The sequence below is a fragment of the Lagenorhynchus albirostris genome, chromosome 11, assembly GCF_949774975.1.
Source record: "Lagenorhynchus albirostris chromosome 11, mLagAlb1.1, whole genome shotgun sequence".
NCBI classification, from domain to species: Eukaryota; Metazoa; Chordata; class Mammalia; order Artiodactyla; family Delphinidae; genus Lagenorhynchus; species Lagenorhynchus albirostris.
In genome coordinates, this window is record NC_083105.1 from 61,508,452 (window position 1) to 61,527,944 (window position 19,493).

A 19,493-nucleotide genomic window follows, 5' to 3' on the forward strand; every position below is an offset into this window, starting at 1 on the left:
GCGGGCGCCGGGTGGGGAGCTCCTGGGCGGGTAAAAACAGGCGATCCCCGCGCGGGGGCGGGGCGGGGCGGGAGGCGGCCGCTGGGTAGCCTTTCGGCCAGCAGAGGGCGATGCGGAGGCGCCGCGAGCAGGCTACTCCCAGCCGGCGGTGGGAACTGAGGTTTGGCTCCAAGCGGGGGCCTGCGCCAGCTGTGACTTGTCTCTCACGGGCAAAGCCCGGGCAGGATACCCTGGGACCCTCTCCTTCCCCGTCCCCTCTGGTTCCCTCTGCGATGGGCCACTGCAGAGGCACCGGCCTGCGAAGACTCAGCAGGAGCTCCGGACCTTCAACCATGCTTTATTGAGGACCTACTATGTGCTAAGCACAAGCTAAATGCTCCCACGAAGAGTATCTCCAGGTTAAGAGACTGTAATTTCGGCCTTGGAACACCGTCCTGAACTCAGAAGCATTATGCAGACCGCTCTCACCAACGCCTCCTCCTCTCCCTGGCCACAGCTGTACTCCCAACTCCGGCCCCTTCCCTCAACTCTCCCCCATCACTCCACCTCTTGCCTCAGACCTTCTCCTCTTAGGGATTTTCCGGCCTTTGGTGAGCTGCTGCCTTCAGTTTCTGGCTGTGGAGTCTCAGGAGACTTTTAACCCCCAAATCCAGTGGAGATAAAACCCTTGAGGAGTGTCCTGATTCCTGGGCTAGGTGGGTTCCAGTGACCAGAAGACGTGACACTATCGGGAAGCAGAGTGACCCACGACGATGTGGGAACGTGGCAGGTCCATGCAGCTTTCTGTTTCACCCAGTTTCACTTCCTGGTTCTCCTCCGGGCCTTGCACAATGCTGGGAGGCAGCCTGGGAAGGTGCCTCTCTGACGGTGGAAGGAAGAAACACTCGAGAAGCCGAGAAGCCGGCCAGGGAGGCTGTGCTGGGGCGTTTCCAGCAGGAGGGGAAGGAGGCTGTGTTTCCTTAATCTCCTGTGGACAACTGAGGGTCCTTCTCCACCCTGTCCCAGGCTGAGGGCTGTGAGGCCAGGTCTTCCCAAGCTTGGGGCTGTCATGTCCCTAGCCTGAGCTCTGTTCCCCACCAACACTCAGGCCCCACTTCCAGCCCCATCACCCTCCAGCCCATCTACCCGCCTAGGATTCAGGGTAACCTCCTCAGCGCATGGACATACACCCTCGATATTTCCAAACGCCGAACTTTCCATGTGTTTCTCTCCAGCCACCAGGTTCTTCCTAGACACACACTCTCTGGGGCCCGGCCAAGGGTGTGGGCCTGGGCCAGGGGCCAGTGGGGAGCAGGAACCTGGGTGCTGCAGGCTTGCTGGCTGGAGCCAGATTTCTTCTGAGCCTTGAGGCCCTGCAGGAAGCTGGCCCCTGGCCCCTCTCAGCCCTGGACAGAGAAGGCGAAGCTATAGAGCAGGTGAGGGGCTGGCTTGCCTGCCAGAAGGCCCAGGGCTGTGTGAGCCCAAGGATGGCCACAGGCATGGGTTACGGCCGGAACTGGAGCTCGTGGAATTAAACTAGGAGGCATTTCAGACACCCTTGGCCTCAGCTAAAGTTATTTTCAAATCTCCATCTTGAAGCAAATTGCCAGGGGCTGGGGCACAATGAGTACAAGGGACTGATGAACTGACTTCTGACACAGGCTAAACATTTCAAAGAACTTTAGAGCTGAAAAACACCTCAAAAGACATCAGGACCAAATCTTCATCTACAAATCTTTCAATATGTAGATAAAGAAACAAAGGTCCTGGGCCAGCGAAGGCCTCCTTCTTGTCCTGTAGAGCAAGCACCCGGACCAGACCCTGGGTCTCCTAACGCCCAGCTGAGCCCTTCCCCGGCGGCCATGCTTGGCTCCAACATCCTCTCAGTTTATTCTGAAAGTCCTGGGCCTTGCCCATCTGACCTGCCACCTCTCCACTGGCCTATGACTCTGCCACGCCCACAGCAAGACTCCTTGGGTTTAATGCCACAGTAAGTCAGCTAGGAGGGGAGTGGAGCAGGGGCCCAGGATCAGGCCCCCCGCTCTCTTGGGCAGCTAGCATTCAGCTAGCAGGGGTCTTGTCTAGGAGATAGAGGCCCAAGGCGGCCTGGAGCTGAGATACAAACCCACGGAGAAAAACCCATGGGCCTGGGTGTCCGGGGCTTGGGACAGAGGCTAAAGCCTGGCAGGGCAGGGTGTCTACTGAAGGCTGGACGGGGCCCTGTGCCACCCTGGCAGCTCTGGTGGGGCAGTGGGGTTGACTGACAGCAGGGGGTAAAGTGCAGGCCACCCTGGCTCTGAGGCCTCTTTTGCATCAGGTCCTGGGGGTGGTAGTGGGGTGCACCCAGGGCGTGGGAGGCGGGGGGAACCCGGCGTCAGGGAGCCTGCTGCTTTGAGCAGGCCAGACAGCACGCGGCGGGTGCGGGGATCGGGTTTCAGCCCAGCTGTATTTTTGGCTGGATGGGCTGGGGGCCGAGTTGGGCAGGCACAGCTGCCCACAGAGGGGCACTCCCCTCCCCAGCACACACACTCACAGAACCTCTACCCAGACAGGCCACCATCCACTGCCCACCACACACACTGCAGGCGGAGGAGAGTCAGGCTTCAGGCCTGTGGCTAGTGAATCCCTTTGGGCCTCTGGAGACCGTTGCTGAGCTTCTGTAGTGTCTTCTTGATCCGCAGCGCAGTGAGGCGGGCAGAGGGGTTTGGGTACCAGCACTCCCGCATCATCTGAGCCAGGCCTGAGAGGACCTGGGGGGAGGGAGAGCGAAGCAGAGGAGAGAAAGCAGAGACACGGGTCAGGGAAGGTGGAAAGGAAGAGGCGAGGAGGATGCCCAGTAGTGGGGAGACACGAGCAGAACAGAAAGGATGAGAAGACGGAAACGAGAGTGTCGAAAAGGAGGGGGAGAGGAGGGACAGAAGTGGTGGTAAGAGGGAGCGTGGCGGGAACCAGGCAAGGATGAGGAAGAAAGATAAACATGGAAGATGAAGGGAGTGGAGTGAGAAGGGGATGGAGAGAGGCAGGCAGGACGGAAAGAGAGATGTAACTCAGATCTTCGGGGACACCCTTCGGTGAGTACACCCCACCCTCACCTCCACCAAGATCCAGGAAAGGGGAGATCTGCAGGCCTCGGGGCTCCCACGTGCCTATCTGCAGCGGAAACCCAGTGTAGAGGGCAGTGGCTCCCAGCACCTCCACCAACCCTGGCTGCGTCCTCAAAATGCATGTGTCTAGGGAGGAACCTATCCCAGGAGTCTCAGCGGTCCCAGAGTGAGCCAGCCTCACTCCACCTCAGAGCTCGAGCCGGTTCCCGAGCCAGAGCGTATGTGTGTGCGCACAGGAGTGCATATGAATGGCTTTTTGTGGCTCTGTATGTTGTGCAGAAATATACACGTGTCTGTGTACACATACATGTATACACATGTGTACGTGGATTAACTCTTTCCATAAACATTTATTGAGTACCTACTGTGTGCCAGGCACTGTGACAGCTTAACAGGGAGATAAGGGTCAGCAAAGGAGACATGCTTCTCCTCTTCATGGGGTCAACAGTCTGGCATATATGTGCATGTGTGTGTACCTGTGAGTGTGTGTTTGTGTAGCAGCGCGTGCATGCCCCTGTGTGTCTATATACACGTATGCATGTGTCCTGTATAAGTATATGGAGTGTTCTGAGAAAGAACAAAAATGAGTAACAACAACAAAAACTTCGTGGCAGGAAATGCAGCAGAGAGCCTCTGACTTTTCAGGCGAGGTGAAGGGTTCTGGTTACCAGAATAACCACAGGGTCCCAGAGGTCCACAGGCAGGGACGTGGGAGGGAGTACCCAGAGAAGCACCCTGGAATCTGTCCCCCAGAATCTCTCCAGGTGAAGCAGAGGCCAGACACAAGTTCCTGGGCTCAGAAATCCCAGCTGTGAGCCACCACCCTGCGCCATCCCAGCCCCACCAGAGGGGCCTTACCGGGTCTGCAGCCAGCCGGTTGGGAATAGTGGGGGTCTGCTGGTCAACACACACCACCTTCTTCATGTCCTCAAAGCTGGGGTCATTGGGCACCACATCATAGAAGGGTGGCCTGTAGTCCTCCACGATGCCTAGGGATGGAGGGCAATGGGACAGTCACTTGGGACCTCAAGGAGGCCCAATACCACCCAGAGGACAGCCTTGCCCACCCTCTGTCCCAGGGTCCAGGAAACCAGTTGCCTGGCCTTGCTACCCATGAGAGAGACACCATAATATAATAAATATATTTATAAATAATAATAATTACTGCCATTTATTTTACATCTACCATATATGCCAGGCATCGTGCCATAAACACTTGACATGCATTATCTTGTTGGTCTTCACAGCAACCCAAAGACCCATTTTACAGATGAAGAAACTGATGCTCAGAGAAGTTGAGCCCACGGTTACACAGCCAGTAATGGCAGAGCCAAGACTTAAACTCATTGTATTCCTAGGCCAGATCTTGTTCCAGTCTTTCCACAGCTGCCTCCCACCCAGGGCCTGGGTACTGCTCCCAGGCCCCAACTATCACAGATGCCCCCAAATACCTAATGTTCACTGAGCACTTACTATGTGCCAGGCACTGTCCTAACTGCATGGCATTAAATCCTCACAACAACTCTATGAGGTAAGCAATACTATTAGCTCCACTTTATAAAAGCAATGAAATTCAGGCCAGAGGAGTTAAGAAACTTGTCTAAAATCACACAGGTAGTAAGGGACAGAGGTAGGATTTAAGCCCAGAAAGTCTAACCAAAGCCCATGCTCTTGACCTCCAAGCTACACTTAAGGAAGGGAGGCTGGCTGACTGCTGGATGAGGATGTGGAATGAGGGAAAGGGGGAGAAAGCACATCTCCTAAGAGAAAGAGATTTTCACCCAGGTCCAGATCACATCCATCCACTCCCAGGGGTGGCACAGGCCTCTGCTGACCCCTTCAGCCAGCAGCGCCCCCTCCCCTCGTCATCTGAAGTACGTGGTCCTTAGCAGGAGTTTTCAGAAGATGATGCCTGTGGAGCTGCAGGCGCTGGGGCAGAAGAGGCCAGACCCCAGAAGAGCGCCCCAGGCCACACCCTGCTTCCAGCCCCCGGCTGGGAGCCGCGGCCACACAGCACAGCCGCAACCTCGGTAGGGCCCACGCCAGCTGTGCTCCCCGTGGCGGGCTTCCAGGCCAGCCCCTGTGCTGCTCGAGCCCTAATCAGTGCTGCACAGAGGCCTGAGCGTGTCTAATGGGCCTTTAATCAGCGCCGGGGCTGACACCAGATTACAGTGTTTATAATGCGCCACGAATCTGTGTGGGGCTGACAGAGCTTCCCTCCGCTCCAGGAGTCGGCCATCGTCCTCCCCCTCAGCTCAGGCTGGTCCAGCCTCCCTTTCCTGCCTGAAGCCTGGTCCAAGGGGCTTCGGCTCCTTCCAGGTGCCCCCTTCCCCAGCCCCAGCCTCTAGAGCTCATGTCTGAAGGGGCAGGGACCTGAGCCCATCCAGAGGGTGGTCCCCAACCTGTCAGGATTCCCAGCAGCCTCTCCCCATGGACAGCCTCCACAAAGACTGATCACCTCCCCACCTGGTCCAGACTATCACCCAACACCCAGCCACCCCAGGGCCGGGAGGGCACCAGCCACAGGGCGGCCCCCTCTATGGGGCCATCAGGAACGAGGTCCCCCGCCTGCTCTCAGCCCCTCCAAATCTGAGTCCCCTGTGGCACCCACGGTAATAAAGAGGCAGCAGGGAATTCCCTGGCAGTCCAGTGATTAAGACTCTACACTCCCAATGCAGGGGACACGGGTTCGATCCCTGGTCGGGGAACTAAGATCCCGCATGCTGCACGGCTTGGCTAATAATAATAATAAGGCAGTAATAAGCAGGCACTGCAAGCGCTACTATATCCCGCAGTTTTGCGGTCAAAGAAACCAAGGACCGGAGAGGTAGAAAAAGCGCGGTAATAAAGAGCACTGAGCCCCCAGAGTCAGATTGCCTGGTTTCAGACCCCAGTGCCGCCTCTAGACAGCTGTGATTCTGTGCCTCAATCCCCTCATCTGTAAAATGGGGATGATACTGTGTCACGCATGCGTCATTACAACAGTAATTGCCACTAATATTTACTGAGCTACAGAACAGCTCCAGATGCTGCCCTGAATACCCTATTCGGATTATCTCAACAACTAGAAGTTATGTTATTCTCATCTTACAAATGAGGAAACTGAGGCACAGGAAGGTTAAGTACCTTGCACACGGCAAAATCGGGAACTGAGCTCAGGCAGTCTGATTCCCAGCCCACGCTCTTAACCACTAAGCAATACCACCTCCCTGCCAACAAAGAACGATTCGATAAGATAATACGTGTATACAGCGTGGCATCTGGCACATGCTGAAACTCAATAAATGTTAGTTGCTCTTAACACTTTTGTTATTGTCACTTACCCAAGATTTCACAGCCAGAATCGGACTCAGATGAACCTTAAAAGGTCACTCAGCTGGACCAGCTGGTGAGTGGCAGTAAAGGGAATATGGGAGGTCTGACCACAGCCTCTCAGGACACGGGCACCAGCCACGGCAGGAAGTCCCATCTCCTGCCTGTCTATCCACCCACCCTATTCCCCTCTCCCTATCCTGTGCAGGGGGGAGCCTCACCATTGACAATGGTCCGGCGGGCGATTTCCCACAGCACCAGGCCAAAGGCCCAGATGTCCGTCCACTTGTAGGACTCGAAGCAGTCGGTTCGGATCTGCTCTTCCAGCACCTCGGGGGCCATGTACCTCTTGGTGCCCACGCGTGGGTTGTTGCCGATGTCCAGGTAGTCGCTACCCTGGGAGTGCATTACAGCCAGGCCTGTGGGTACCGGGCCTGTCACTCCTGCCACTCATCCCAGCCCACAGACAGGGTGGCCCCTGGGAGGCTGGGGTCCGGGGGTGAGGTGGGATGGAGAGAGATGGTAGGACGTAAGAGGGGCCGGTACATGGAGACCCGCCCTGAGGTGGGCTGGGAGACGGCAGCCACGGGGAGAATAACTGTCCCAGTTACACTGTGCTTGTGTGGTGCCCTCTAGGTGCAAGAACCCAGCGAGGTGTGAGTAGGGGAGGCAGGCATTATGATGCCCATTTCACAGAGCTGAACCCCAAGGCCTGGTGACGGGGAGCGATGTAGTCAGCGAAGCCAGGACGAGAACCCAGGTTGCTGGCTCCCTGTCCCTTTCTCCTAACTCCTGGAGCTCGGCTGGTGTGGGCTTGAAAAGAACGTTAAGGCAACCTGTGGGGCTCTTGGAGAGGTGAGATGAGACCAAACACGCGTCTGTAAGTTTTAAAGCGCCAATCAGTGTCCTCACCGACGCAAGGCATCCAAACCAGCAAAGGCAGTACTGCGTGGAAGGGGAGGAGCTCGCGGACCCCGCCCCCCGCGAAGGGCCCGCCCCTCCCCGCTCACCCAGGTCCGCGATGCAGCACTGCAGGTTGCTCTTGACCAGCACGTTGCGGCTCTTGAGGTCGCGGTGGGCGATGGCCGGCTTGCCCTGCGTGCCGAAGATCTCCACGTGCAGGTGCGCCAGGCCGCAGGCCGCGGACACGGCTAGCCTCAGGGCCAGCTGGGGCTCCAGCGTCTGCCTCTGAAGAAAGTCGTAGAGCGAGCCATGCTCGTGGTAGTGCGTGATAAGCCACAGCTGCGTGCTTGAGTTGCGGGAAGTCATGTCCGAGGCGATAAAGCCTGTGGGCGGAGGGTCAGGTGGCTCACCAAGGGTCTAGGGATGAAGGAGGCTCGACGGGTCAGGGTCAGGGCTGGGGACAGAGGATGCACTAGGTCAGGGCAAAGCTGGGGCTGGGGTGGAGACTCGTCTGGCTTAGGTCAGAGAGGAAGCTGGAATCAGAGGGCTGAGGAAGCTGAGGGCCGGCTGGGAGTCCTTCAGGGTTAGGTCAGTGTCCAGAGGCGAGGTGGCGGTCCAGCCCTGAGTGCGGGGGGATGAGAGCCGGGGGCCTGGCACCGCACCCTCCCGCTTGCCTAGGATGTTGTCGTGTCTGAGCAGCACCGTGTTGTAGATCTCAGTCTCCCGGAACCAGGACTGTTCATCCCTCGAGGAGAAGATCTTGACGGCCACGCTCTCACCGTGCCACAGACCCCGCCATACCTCGCCATAGCGGCCCTTTCCTGATCCGACGGCCAGAGAGGAAGGAGGGAGGTCACATACCGGACACACAGAGCCCGTGGGCACAGTAATCCCCAGAAGAGTCCCCATCGTTACGCTGCACCGACTTCATCTGCAGAACCTCTGATGATTATGTTTTAATTTAATCCAGACCCAAAGGCAGCCGGCAGGCCACCCCCATTGCCTCTTGCTCCAGCCCAGCTCCTGCAGAAGGGTCTGGCACTGACCCATCTCCAACCCCCTCCCTGGCCAGCAGCATTCCCATTGGGAGCCAGGCCTGGCCCCACCTGTGACGCCGGAGGCCAAGAGCTCCCTCACCCCTCCAAGCTCATGGGAGCTCTTGGTCCCCATCCCCCGGGCTCACCCACTGCTCACCCACACACTCCACCAGAGCCACCTGCCGTGCCACTGTCCTCTGCACCAGGAAGGGGAGCCCTGAGCCACTGCCGGTGGTGCAGTCACTGTCCAGGAGGTCCTGGGAGTACCGAGAGGCCACTGAGAGGCAGCCATGACCCGCCCAACCCGTTTCTCCCTCCTTGACCCGGGCCCCACTGCTGTGTCTCTCCAGGCTTCTCACTCACCAACCCCTCCCGTCCAGCACCCAGTCAAATCTCTGAGTGCCCGCCATTGTGCTCTTCTCGGCTACCTGCCACTCTGGGTCCCCTCTGGCTCTGTGCCTCCTGTCTACTCTCACCACCCTGTGTCCCCGGTTCTCCCAGTCCCATACCCCCAGCATGCTGTCCCCCTGCTCGGATGCCTTCAGGATGAGGCTGGACTCGCCCAGCTCGCTGTTCAGGCTCCGCTGCTTCTCCTGCCTCCGCCGGACATGCCACAGGCCCAGGGCACCCAGAGCCACTAGGACCAGCAAGGCCAGCACAGGGCCCAGGATGAGAGGCAGCTGGCCATCTTCTTGCGGCGGCTCTGGCGGAGTCTGGGTGGCTGGCACAGGAGGGACACTGAGACCCAGCTTCCACCAGGCCAGACGCTCCCCACCTTGCCACTCTGCCAGTCAGATCCCAGGGTCCTGCCTCCCCCGCCCTCCAGGCCAGAGCAGGAGAGGCAAGCAGGGCGGGGAGGGCAGAGTCTGAGAAGACAGGGAGGGGTTGCTGGAGCAGCTGGACGTACCCTCCAGCACCAGGGACACGTTGTGGTTGCAGAAGGGGCTGTAGCAGCAGTAGTGGTTGAAGAACTCGGTGGGCCGCCCCTTGCAGAGCTCCTGGTTCAGGTTCCCGCAGCCCCGATGTTCCTGGAGGTGTGTGCCCTCCTCCCGCACCAGCACTACTGTGCACCAGGCCCCCTGGCAGGTAGGCCCTTTGCAGTGTGGGTTCTCACACGTGCAGGTCACCAGCGGGCCCCGAGAGGGCTTCACGGGGTCGCCTGGGAGACACACTGGAAGTTCAGCTGCTCTGGGCCCACCTCCCCAGAATGAGCCTAATACCCAGGTCTGCCCCCTGCACCCCCCCCACCCCAGCTTCTGAGCTCTCAAATCTTTGAGGCCTTGGTCCTTCAGTTCCATCCTCAGATTATCCTTCCCTCCAGTGACTTATCCCTGCCAGGGGCAGCTGCCACCAGGAGAACCAGGCTTCTGTCCCTTCCCTGAGCCTAGGACCTCCCCTCCCAGTTCCAGGCCCAGCCCAGCCCCCAGCCCCAACTCTGAGGGCTCTCCCAGGCCCGCACCCCCAGATAGAGGTCCCACCCTGGAGTCTGACAGAGCAGCAGTCTGCGGGTTTGGGTCAGGAGGACAGCACGGGAGGGTTGGGGTAGCCGGGAGCTTAGTCTCACTGAGCCCGTCTCCCACCCTCCAGCCAAGTTCCTAAGTCCCCCTCCTCCCCAGCTCCTCAAGTTCAGCCCAACAAGAGCTGCGCCCAGGTAGCCCTTTCTCCACCCAGGCCCCTGTTCCATACTCGCTCCCCAGTACTCACCCTGGGTCAGGCCCAAGGCCGTCAGTAGCATCAGAAAGGTTCTCCTGGGAGGGTCCAAGGTCATGGTCCCTGGAGAGGAGAAGGGGTGCAATAACATCTATGAAATGTGATCCCTTCAGTGTTTTCAGCCACTGACCGTGGGTCCCTCCCACCCAGAGGAAATCACTGGGAGTTTTTTTGTGGGGGGGGCAGGGAGGCCTCCTCCCTCCTCCCTGTGTCTGGCTTTGGGGAGGGGCCTGCAGGGGAAGTCCTGGTTCACTTCCCCATGGAAACCATCCTGTTAGGGGTAAAGGGTGGGGAGCCATGTTTAAGTGACTGAGAGCCCGGGGGACTCCCAGCTCTCCTGCTGCTGAGTGCAGACTGGAGGGTGCAGAGGGCGGAAGGAGACTACGGGACTAGGGTAGAAGGGGCATCTCTTCAGCAGTACCACCACCTCTGTCCCCTGCCCCCTTGCCCACCCCTTGGCAGCCTCCACCCCTGCCCACCCCTTTCCCAGTGCCCCCGCCCCCCCGGCCTGGCTGCCTCAAACATAAACAGTCTCCTGTCTTCACTTCCTGCCATTCAGGGTCCCGCCAAGCTGGGAACAGGAATCAAGATTGTTTAGATTGGGGTCTGGATAGAACAGGCAGGAGTCACGCACGAGCAGGGAGCAGGACATATTCTCAGGGCAGGCTGGGGTGGCCACAGGGTCTGCAGGGGCCGCCCGGGGCTGGGGCACCCCCATGATGGAGTCCTAGGAGGAAACCGTGTGAATCACGAAGCCCAGCTCTTATTTTAGAGAAGTTGGGGATTAAGGCTCAGTCAGGAGAGGAGGCTTGTGCAAGGTCAGGCAGGATTCAGTGGCAATACCGGGAGTACCACCCGGGTGTCCAGACTCCCGGTCCAGTGTCTTTCTACTCCATATCGCAATCCAGGGTGGCAGCCCACGTCTGAGCCCTCAGGGTTGTAACAACCATACAAAGCTTGGACAGTGCTGGGCTGTGCCAGGTGTGAAGGAACCTCTCTGCACCCTCATCAGAGTATAAGACGCCCTCTCTGAGCCACTCCCCGGCCCCCTTCTCTCTCCTTGCCGTCCTGGGAAAGAGTGGGGGTAGGGCCAGTGATGTCGAAGGGAAGTGAAACATACTTAGATGTTGAATGTTTGACCTTCTGTGGCTGGTTGAACTTTTCCAGAAGTTTGGTGGAGAGCACTAGGGGAGTAATTCTGACCTATAACAGTCCCCATCTCAGCTCCCAAACCATCCAGTGCTTCAGAAGTCACGCCCTTCTTCATTTCTCCGAGGTTTAGAATGAGAAGATTAGGGCTGAGGCTGCAGCAAGAAGGACTAAGGTCAGACAGCAAGAAGGACTTTCTGAATGGTGGAGAGTATGCAGGTGTGTGCCTGGGGACTGGATCCCCAGGTAGGGGCAGCTGCCACGAGGGAGGGGCAGTGTCTTCTGGCATGACATGGTAAGGCTGGTAGGGCTGGGCATATGGCCACATAGGCTACAGAAGGCCCCTAGTCTAAGAACGGTGCCAAATGAAGATCCATGATGCTGAGGTTCTGAGGGCAGGATGACTCGTGGGGGGATGAGGGGGGCGCTTCGTGGGCCTCTCTGGCTGGTGGCAGCTCTGGCCTTCCTGCCTGGGCTTCCTCTGCCCCAGAGGCCCAGGGCTGGGGGAGGAAACGGAGCCCTGGGCTGCTGCAGCTGTGTCCCCAGCCTCTGCCTGACCTCCTGCCTCTTGCCCCTCCCAGAAGGCAGTGGGGAGTCTGGCAAGCACTCTACAGTGGGACTGGTGGCTGGAGAGGGAGCCCCAGACAAGTCGAATTTGCCCACTGGGGTAAGGGCGAGAATCCATCCTTGGCAGTCTTTGCCCAGAGAGCAGCTAGGGAGAGAGTGTGCAGCAAGAAGCAAAAGGGGGTAACGATAGGATGACAGCCGGCAGCCTTCTAGAACCCTCTACCCATGCTGTCACCTCTCTGTGCTCCAGCGCACCCTCTCACCTACACAGTTCCTCAGCAGAAGCACCTGAAGTGCTTCATTAGAAATGCACGTTCTTTGGTCTCACCCCCACTCCAGATTCTGATTTAGTCCATTGGGACCAGTAAGAAACACGCATTTAAAAAAACGTCCCCAGGTAATTCTGATCAGTTTGTGTGGGTACCACACTTTGAGAAGTGGGTCCTACACAATGCTGACTGGTCCCCGTGCTTTCATTTCACTGGGCAGGACCCCGCTGGGTGAGTGGGAGTGGAGGGCAGGGGGCAGGGACTCTAATTCCTACCCAGGGACCTCTCCCCCCTTCTACTGGAGAAGGGACAGACAAGGCTAAACACTGAAACCAGGGACTCAGAGACACGGCGGAGGGAGGGCAGGGCGCGGGCTTTGTTCAGGATATGTCCAGCCTCTGGGGCCCAGGAACAGTGCAGGGAGGGCTTGGTAGCATTTGCAGAATCCGCCTCTGGTCTAATCCTGGGAATGTAGTGGAGGCAAACTGCGACTGTCCAATTTCTAGCCGGGCCTGGCATAAGATTAGGTACAAGAGGGTGCTGAGTCCAGACCAGTCCCAACTCCGAGCTGACCCTGCCTGATTCGCCCTGAGACCTGACTCTACCACAGACAGACTCCTGGGGACTGGTGGACTCCTTTCATGTCTAACAAAACTTCTTGAAAGATCTCCTGCTGACTGAAGCAACACAGTTGTAAGCCAGAAATCACAAATGCTAAACTAATTTCAAATATTAACTCACCACTGTGAAATTCTTAGTAATAAGAGTTAACCTCCTCTGAGTAATACTTATGTGCTAAGTACCGAACTTTGACGGCTGATCTCATTTAGTCCTCATGACAATCCAATAGGGAAACGGAAGCTCAGGGATGTCAGGTTTCTTGCCCAGAATCACCAGGTATGTCTTGATCAGCTTAAATTGCTGGTAATAAATCCTCACTTGGTCATTTTATTTCTGCTGTTGTTTGGTGTTAGGTAGGTCCCTCAAAAGAGGAAAAAGAGCAAGCGGGGGTTGCATGAACAGACTGCAACTGTCATCACCTGCTGCCCAAATGCGGGTTTGTTTAGAAATCATCTGTTTGCTGTAGGCTTAGCCCTAGTTGGGGAGAAGCAGAGTAGAGGTGTGCTCAGAAGGTGGATGTCAATCCCTTTCTCCCCAGCACACCTGAAGGATTGATATAACCGGCTCCCAGCAGCAGCAGTGGCTCAGCACAGCAGGGACTGTCATGGGGCTGGAAGCGCCTTGCTCTGCACGTCGGCAGAGGACCATACGGCAGAGGACCAGGCTGAGCTGCTCATCCTGGGTTGCCCCTTAACTGCCACAAAGCACTTTCATCCGCATCACTTCACAGCGCTGGGTTGTAGCATCAAGTCTGGATTTTAGGATCTCAGACAGAATGCAAACGCGGCACAGTACAGCACAGAGGTCAGGTTGTGGTCTCTGGATCATGTAGACCCGGATTCAAATCCTGCTTCTACCACTTAGGGCTATGAGATTTGGGGCAAGTTACTTGAACTTTCTGAGGCTTTGGCTCCCCTATGAAAAATGGGGAATAATAATAGTGCTCATTTCATAGGTATAATGTAGTAAAATTATTTAGCAGAGTACTAAGTGGTACACAGTAAGCACTTAATAAATGTTACTAAACACCCAACCATCCATGGAGCTTTGGACAAGTGATTCAAATCTGAATCTCTTTCCTCTTCTGTAGGATGGACATAATAACACCTCTTCTGCTAGGTTGTGGCCAGGATTACATGACAAAAATGTATCTAAGTGTCTACATAGTAGTAGCAATAAATGGTAGCTATTTTTAACCACCTGATAAGATGAGAGGACAGGTACCAGGCCAAACAAACAGTAAGGGGTAAGAGATGTCCGACAGACCCTGACTCAGCCAGAAGCTGCCCAAATAGAGAGGGTGAGAGCTACCGTCCACTCTGCCCCTGTCCTTAGAGAAGAAAAGAGGGGGTCGGTGGCCAGCCTTGGGATGGTCGTAACAGCACTGGTCTCCAGACTGACCTCCAGGGCAGACTGAAAGCCTGGGGTCCCAGGCTGGAGGGAGACTGGGATCCCCTCTGACCTGGATCCTGAAGGAAGTCCGTGCATCGGGGATTATCTGACCACACAGGGTTGGAACTGAGGTTTGGAGGAGGGAGTTGTAGTGTCAGATTCCTTTGGCAAGAGCGGCCAGGACTGGTCTGGGAAAGATGGGCTCAACAGTGCTGGGAGTAGACACCCACCCCCAGGTCAATCCAGGTTCCTGGAAGGACATGTGACCCCCTTCTCTGTAAATGAAGGAGGGCAGGGATCCTTCCGCCCATTTTATGGATGAGGATGAGAGAAGCTAAGTGACGGGCCCCAGGAGCAAAGTTTTCTGATTCCCAGTGCGGGTTCGGTCCAGCCCCCTCCAGTCTTAGGTGGGGTGATGGGCAGATGTTGGTGGAGGGCGAGGGGCGGCTTGCACTACGAGGAACCGGGACTGACCCTACAGCGACCTCTCTGAGGGTCTCTCTGGGATATGCCATGGGCAGGGCCCACTGGGGTTGGGGTCAGCCGCCCCCCCGCAACGGCCCGGCCCGCGGACCTCGACTCACCTCTGGGCCTGCCCTGCGGGCAGCGCGGCGCGAGCGTGCAGCAGGCGGCCTCCTCCCCTCCCCGGCGGCGGCCGCGGTCGCACGACGGGCGCTGGACAGAGGGCCAGGGTCTGGGGTCCGGGCGCGACCCCAGGCAGGGCTGGGGCCGGGGAGGGGCTGGCTCGGCGCGGCTGGCGCGGCGGCCTCCCGGGACTGGGAAAGGGGCCGGAGCAAAAATGTTTCTTATTCCAGCGTCTTCCTGCCTGGCCCGGCTCCACCACTCCCTCCTAATAAACCGTTTCCTATTGCCCAGCTAGCCGACGGCCGCCCGCTCGACCCTCGCCAGGGCTCAGGGCCGGACCCTCCCCTGCGCGGCTGCAGATCCCGAGGGCGGCACCCCCCTCGGCTGCCCCCGCCCGGGATCAAGGCCGCGCTCCCGCCCCCAGCCTCCCACATCCGCCTCCCCGAGGGGGCGGGCCTTGGCCTTGGGCCGCGGGGGTCTCGCGGGGTTCAGGCCCAGAGCCGTGGGAGCCAGTGCTGGGACGCTAGGCACCGTACGAGGGCCGGCCGGGGGAGGGGTGGAGGTGGAGGTGCCCCTCCCCGCTCAGAGCCGCTGAGGGGCGGCCTGGAATCCTGGACGGGTAGGGGGGCACCGAGGGAACGACATGCGGGGAGGGCAGAATGGAGAGAAATTACCTGTCTTCCCACGCAAAACTCCAGCTCCTCCTTCTAGAAGGCTCAGAAGCAAGGGCAGACTTTGGGGCTGGCTGGGTGCGAAATATTTTGGCTCCGCCCGCCCCCCCCTCGGGGACTCCCCCCTCTGTCCAAATCCTTCAGCCGCCTCCCTCGGCCCCTTCGCCCCCCTCCGCAGCCTCTCACTGCTCAGCGCTCAGCGCAGGGTAAACAGGCCCAGATGGGGCAGCTCTGAGTCAGGGGTGACGGTGGGATGGCTTTTCTGCACCACGGGCGGTCAGAATGGAGGGAGAGGCTGGGAACTGCCGTGGACTGCCCCCTTCGAGGCCGCCCCTCACCCCACCAAGTGGAGCTTTAGAGCTGGGGACGGGGAGCCTCCCTCAGGACACTGCTGGGACAAGGCGGACAAGGTGCTTTGGGGAGGGGAGCAGAATGGCTTCTCCTGGAGAGAGAAGCAAACCCTTCCTCCTCATGCCCTTGCCTGGGCTCAGAACAGTGACCTTGTTGTCTTGCTTTGCTCCAACCACTGTGAGCACCCTGAAGGCAGGACTCCACTTCATCCCTAGCCTCAGGTTATCCACAAAGACTCTGAAGTCAGAATCCAGACTAGTTGTATAACCCTAGACAAGTGACACCTCCCCATGCCTCAGTCCCCCATCTGCTAAATGGGCATAATAAACAGTGCCAGCCTCATAGGGTTGTCCGGAGAATGAAGGGACATGATGCTTATCTCAGTTCATAGCAAAGATGCTAGCTGGCTGAGCCTGGCACAGGACCTCCATGACAGTGTTTAATTAAATTAATAAATGAAAAGGTTGGGGAGGTGATGGCCTCAGGTGGAAAGCTGTTGGTGTTAGAAGCAGAAGCAGACTTCTAAGGTGTCTTGCTCTAAGATGGGGATTCTGTAAGATGGGCCAGGGCATCCCTCCCAGGCCCCCACACCCTCTCCGACAGGAATAGAGGCTGGGGGAGACAATGACTAAAGGCTCAGACGAGCATCAATTGTTGACTGACCTCACTTCCTCTGCTGAAACCCTTCCCAGCCCCCACCCACAGCTGCTTCGCAACTTGTGAGCCTTGTGAATTCCAGAACCAAGGCACACCCAAATTTCAGTGTCAGGGCAGAGCTGTGTCCTGCAGCCAATAGGAAGTACTATGGGATTACAGTATCTGCTCTTTCAGATTATAGCGGCCGCTTTAGCACACTATTAGCTGGAGAACTGGGAGTGTGGCTGGCGTCCATCTTTCATGTCCACTCTCCCCCATGCCTTGCTGTGGTTTAGGATAAACCCTTCCCAATCCCAGCCCACGGATCTGTGTCCTGAGAGGTGGAAGGAGGGGGGGGGGTGCTTCCCCAAGGGAAGCATTCCGTCTGAAACACACACTGAGAACAGAAACATCGAGATGGACAAGAACTGAGCATCGCTGGGGAGAGTCCGTGGGGATGGGGAACTTTATCTGGGAAGAGTTCATGAAACAGATAAAAGGAGAGCAGGGTTTGGAGGAGGAAGACGGGGCCCGATGCAGGCTGGCTGTTCCTCAGGGCTGGAGTCTCCCCACCTCTCCAGAGCATGCAGCCCTGTGGATCCTGACGGGTGTGCTTTGGGGCTTCCTGTGGACTCCATGCTTTCCACAAAACACAGAGAACCTGGGGAAGGCAGCAGAGGAGGGACACAGAGTTGGAGAAAGCACTGGAGACTCAGCCCAATGAGGAAAGGGAAAAGGAATTACAGACTGCGTCCAAGTCTACAAGAATTAATTACTCAAAAGGACCAGCTGTTCCCCATATACAGTGAGGACAGAATAAGAGGAAACAGGCGTAAAGGGCCAAGACTTAGTTAGATTTAGACATTTAGAAGAATTTCCCAGCAGTGTGTGAAGCAGAGGCCTGGAGATCCTAGGAAAGGTATGTGGGGTGAAACTTCAAGGAGATTCTCACCTATGGAAGGCAGGTGACATGAAGGCAGGGGATTGGACAACTTGACCTTTCAGGACAAGCTATGAATGTTGAGTTCAAGCATTGCTCTTGATACTAGGGCAGGGCCGGCTTCGCGGGTGTCCAACCTGTACAGACACCACGCTCGGTTTAATGCTCTGCTGGTACCATCTTGGAATTCTTAATCATGTTTGAAAAAAGGGCCCAGCATTTTGCACTGGGCCCCACAAATTATGTAGCCAGTTCTGCACTGGGATGAGTAGGAAGGAAGAGCAAGGAGTGGGACTTCCCTGGGTCCAGTGGTAAAAAATCGGCCTTCCAAGGCAGGGGATATGGGCTCCATCCCTGGTCTGGGAACTAAGATCCCACATGCCACGGGGCAACTAAGCCCTTGCACCACAACTACTGAGCTCGCGCGCCTCCACAAGAGAGTCCGCATGCCACACACTACAGAGCCCACGCGCCCTGGAACCTGCGTGCCACAACTAGGGAGAGAAAACCCTCGGGCCACAACTAGGGAGAGAAAACCCTCGGGCCACAACTAGGGAGAGAAAACCCTCGGGCCACAACTAGGGAGAGAAAACCCTCGGGCCACAACTAGGGAGAGAAAACCCTCGGGCCACAACTAGGGAGAGAAAACCCTCGGGCCACAACTAGGGAGAGAAAACCCTCGGGCCACAACTAGGGAGAGAAAACCCTCGGGCCACAACTAGGGAGAGAAAACCCTCGGGCCACAACTAGGGAGAGAAAACCCTCGGGCCACAACTAGGGAGAGAAAACCCTCGGGCCACAACTAGGGAGAGAAAACCCTCGGGCCACAACTAGGGAGAGAAAACCCTCGGGCCACAACTAGGGAGAGAAAACCCTCGGGCCACAACTAGGGAGAGAAAACCCTCGGGCCACAACTAGGGAGAGAAAACCCTCGGGCCACAACTAGGGAGAGAAAACCCTCGGGCCACAACTAGGGAGAGAAAACCCTCGGGCCACAACTAGGGAGAGAAAACCCTCGGGCCACAACTAGGGAGAGAAAACCCTCGGGCCACAACTAGGGAGAGAAAACCCTCGGGCCACAACTAGGGAGAGAAAACCCTCGGGCCACAACTAGGGAGAGAAAACCCTCGGGCCACAACTAGGGAGAGAAAACCCTCGGGCCACAACTAGGGAGAAGCTGGCACGCCGCAGCAAGACCCATCGCAGCCAAAAATAAAAAACCAACAAAAATACCCAAATAAATAAAGAAAATAAATAAATATTTTTTTAAAAAAAGCAAAGCAAGGAGGGTGGGACGGTTAGCAGAGGGTGAGGTGGGCTTTGCTCCATTTAAATTGAGAGTGGGAGATTTAGATCAGGCAACCTAGGGAGTTTTTCAAATGAAAACAGTAGAACAGGATACATAAGGAGGAAGAACTGTGGGTCTCCTTCAGGGAAGAAGTGGGGCAGATTCCTATGAATTCCATTTATCCATCTGTTCAACACAGAGGAGAGAGTCTCAGCTCTGAGGGCTGCAGGGAGAGGACGTGCCCTCCCTAGGTCTCCTCCGCTCAGGCCAGAGGCACCCTTCCACCATTACTCCATTACCATGGAGTCCTGAGAAGAGCAGTAAACCAGGCCTGGCTTAGACCGGATCCTCCCAAAGGTTCTTCCCAGCCTTGTGTTATCTCCTTTGGCTGTAAGATTCAGGAAACCACCTGGTCCTGGGCCCTGACACCACAGCTCAGGTGAAAAGACAGTTTGGCCACTGCTAATGTTTGGGGAGGGTAGGGCAGCCAGAGCTCTGTCCAGCACCTCAGGAAGAGGCTGGCAGACAGAGGCCACATTTTGAGCCACTGAGTCACCTTCCTCTTCCTCTCCAGCTCTTCCAGGATGTCCCCTAGATGGGTTTGTCCACTCCTTGCCCAGCCGGAGCCCTGAGGATGACTCATCTCAGGGGGGAAGCTCTTAGGAAAGGGATGGCACTACAGGGCAGGAGACTGAGATGAGACGGTGCCCGCACGATGCCTCGGGGGCCTGGGCTCTGTTGAGAAGCTGCCCCAGTCCCATCTCCTCCTCGGCAGTCCAGCAACCTGTGGATTGCCCCTCCCCACGGGCCTCCTCGAGGCCCTGACTCTCCTCCTCCAAACCGGCCCCAGCGCTGGAGGAGAGCACCCAGGCTCACCCTCCATACCTGTAAAAAGGGGCTGCGAATTCCATCTCTACCACATTCTCCAAATAAAAGCAAAATACCTGTGAACATTCTCCTCTAGCTGTGAAACTCTCAC

The 19,493-nt window shown here is 57.2% G+C and overlaps 1 protein-coding gene across 4 annotated transcripts; it reads right to left on the reverse strand.

Moving 5' to 3' along the window:
- Positions 1-321: 321 nt before the first annotated feature.
- Positions 322-15,387, reverse strand: ACVRL1 (activin A receptor like type 1). 4 transcript variants are annotated; one of them, XM_060166183.1, is made up of 11 exons: positions 15,303-15,387; positions 14,628-14,819; positions 10,040-10,108; positions 9,243-9,494; positions 8,845-9,056; positions 8,493-8,592; positions 7,973-8,119; positions 7,406-7,681; positions 6,617-6,814; positions 3,942-4,072; positions 322-2,729 (listed from the first exon to the last, which is right to left on the reverse strand). In XM_060166183.1, exons 3-11 carry the CDS (start codon positions 10,101-10,103, stop codon positions 2,595-2,597), a joined length of 1,515 nt encoding a protein of 504 aa, XP_060022166.1. In that variant the 5' UTR covers positions 10,104-10,108; positions 14,628-14,819; positions 15,303-15,387; the 3' UTR covers positions 322-2,594. The 4 variants fall into 4 exon arrangements, with proteins under 4 accessions (XP_060022166.1, XP_060022167.1, XP_060022168.1 ...); XM_060166184.1 differs by lacking the exons at positions 14,628-14,819; positions 15,303-15,387 and adding an exon at positions 12,834-13,004; XM_060166185.1 differs by lacking the exons at positions 14,628-14,819; positions 15,303-15,387 and adding an exon at positions 11,166-12,709.
- Positions 15,388-19,493: the final 4,106 nt, after the last annotated feature.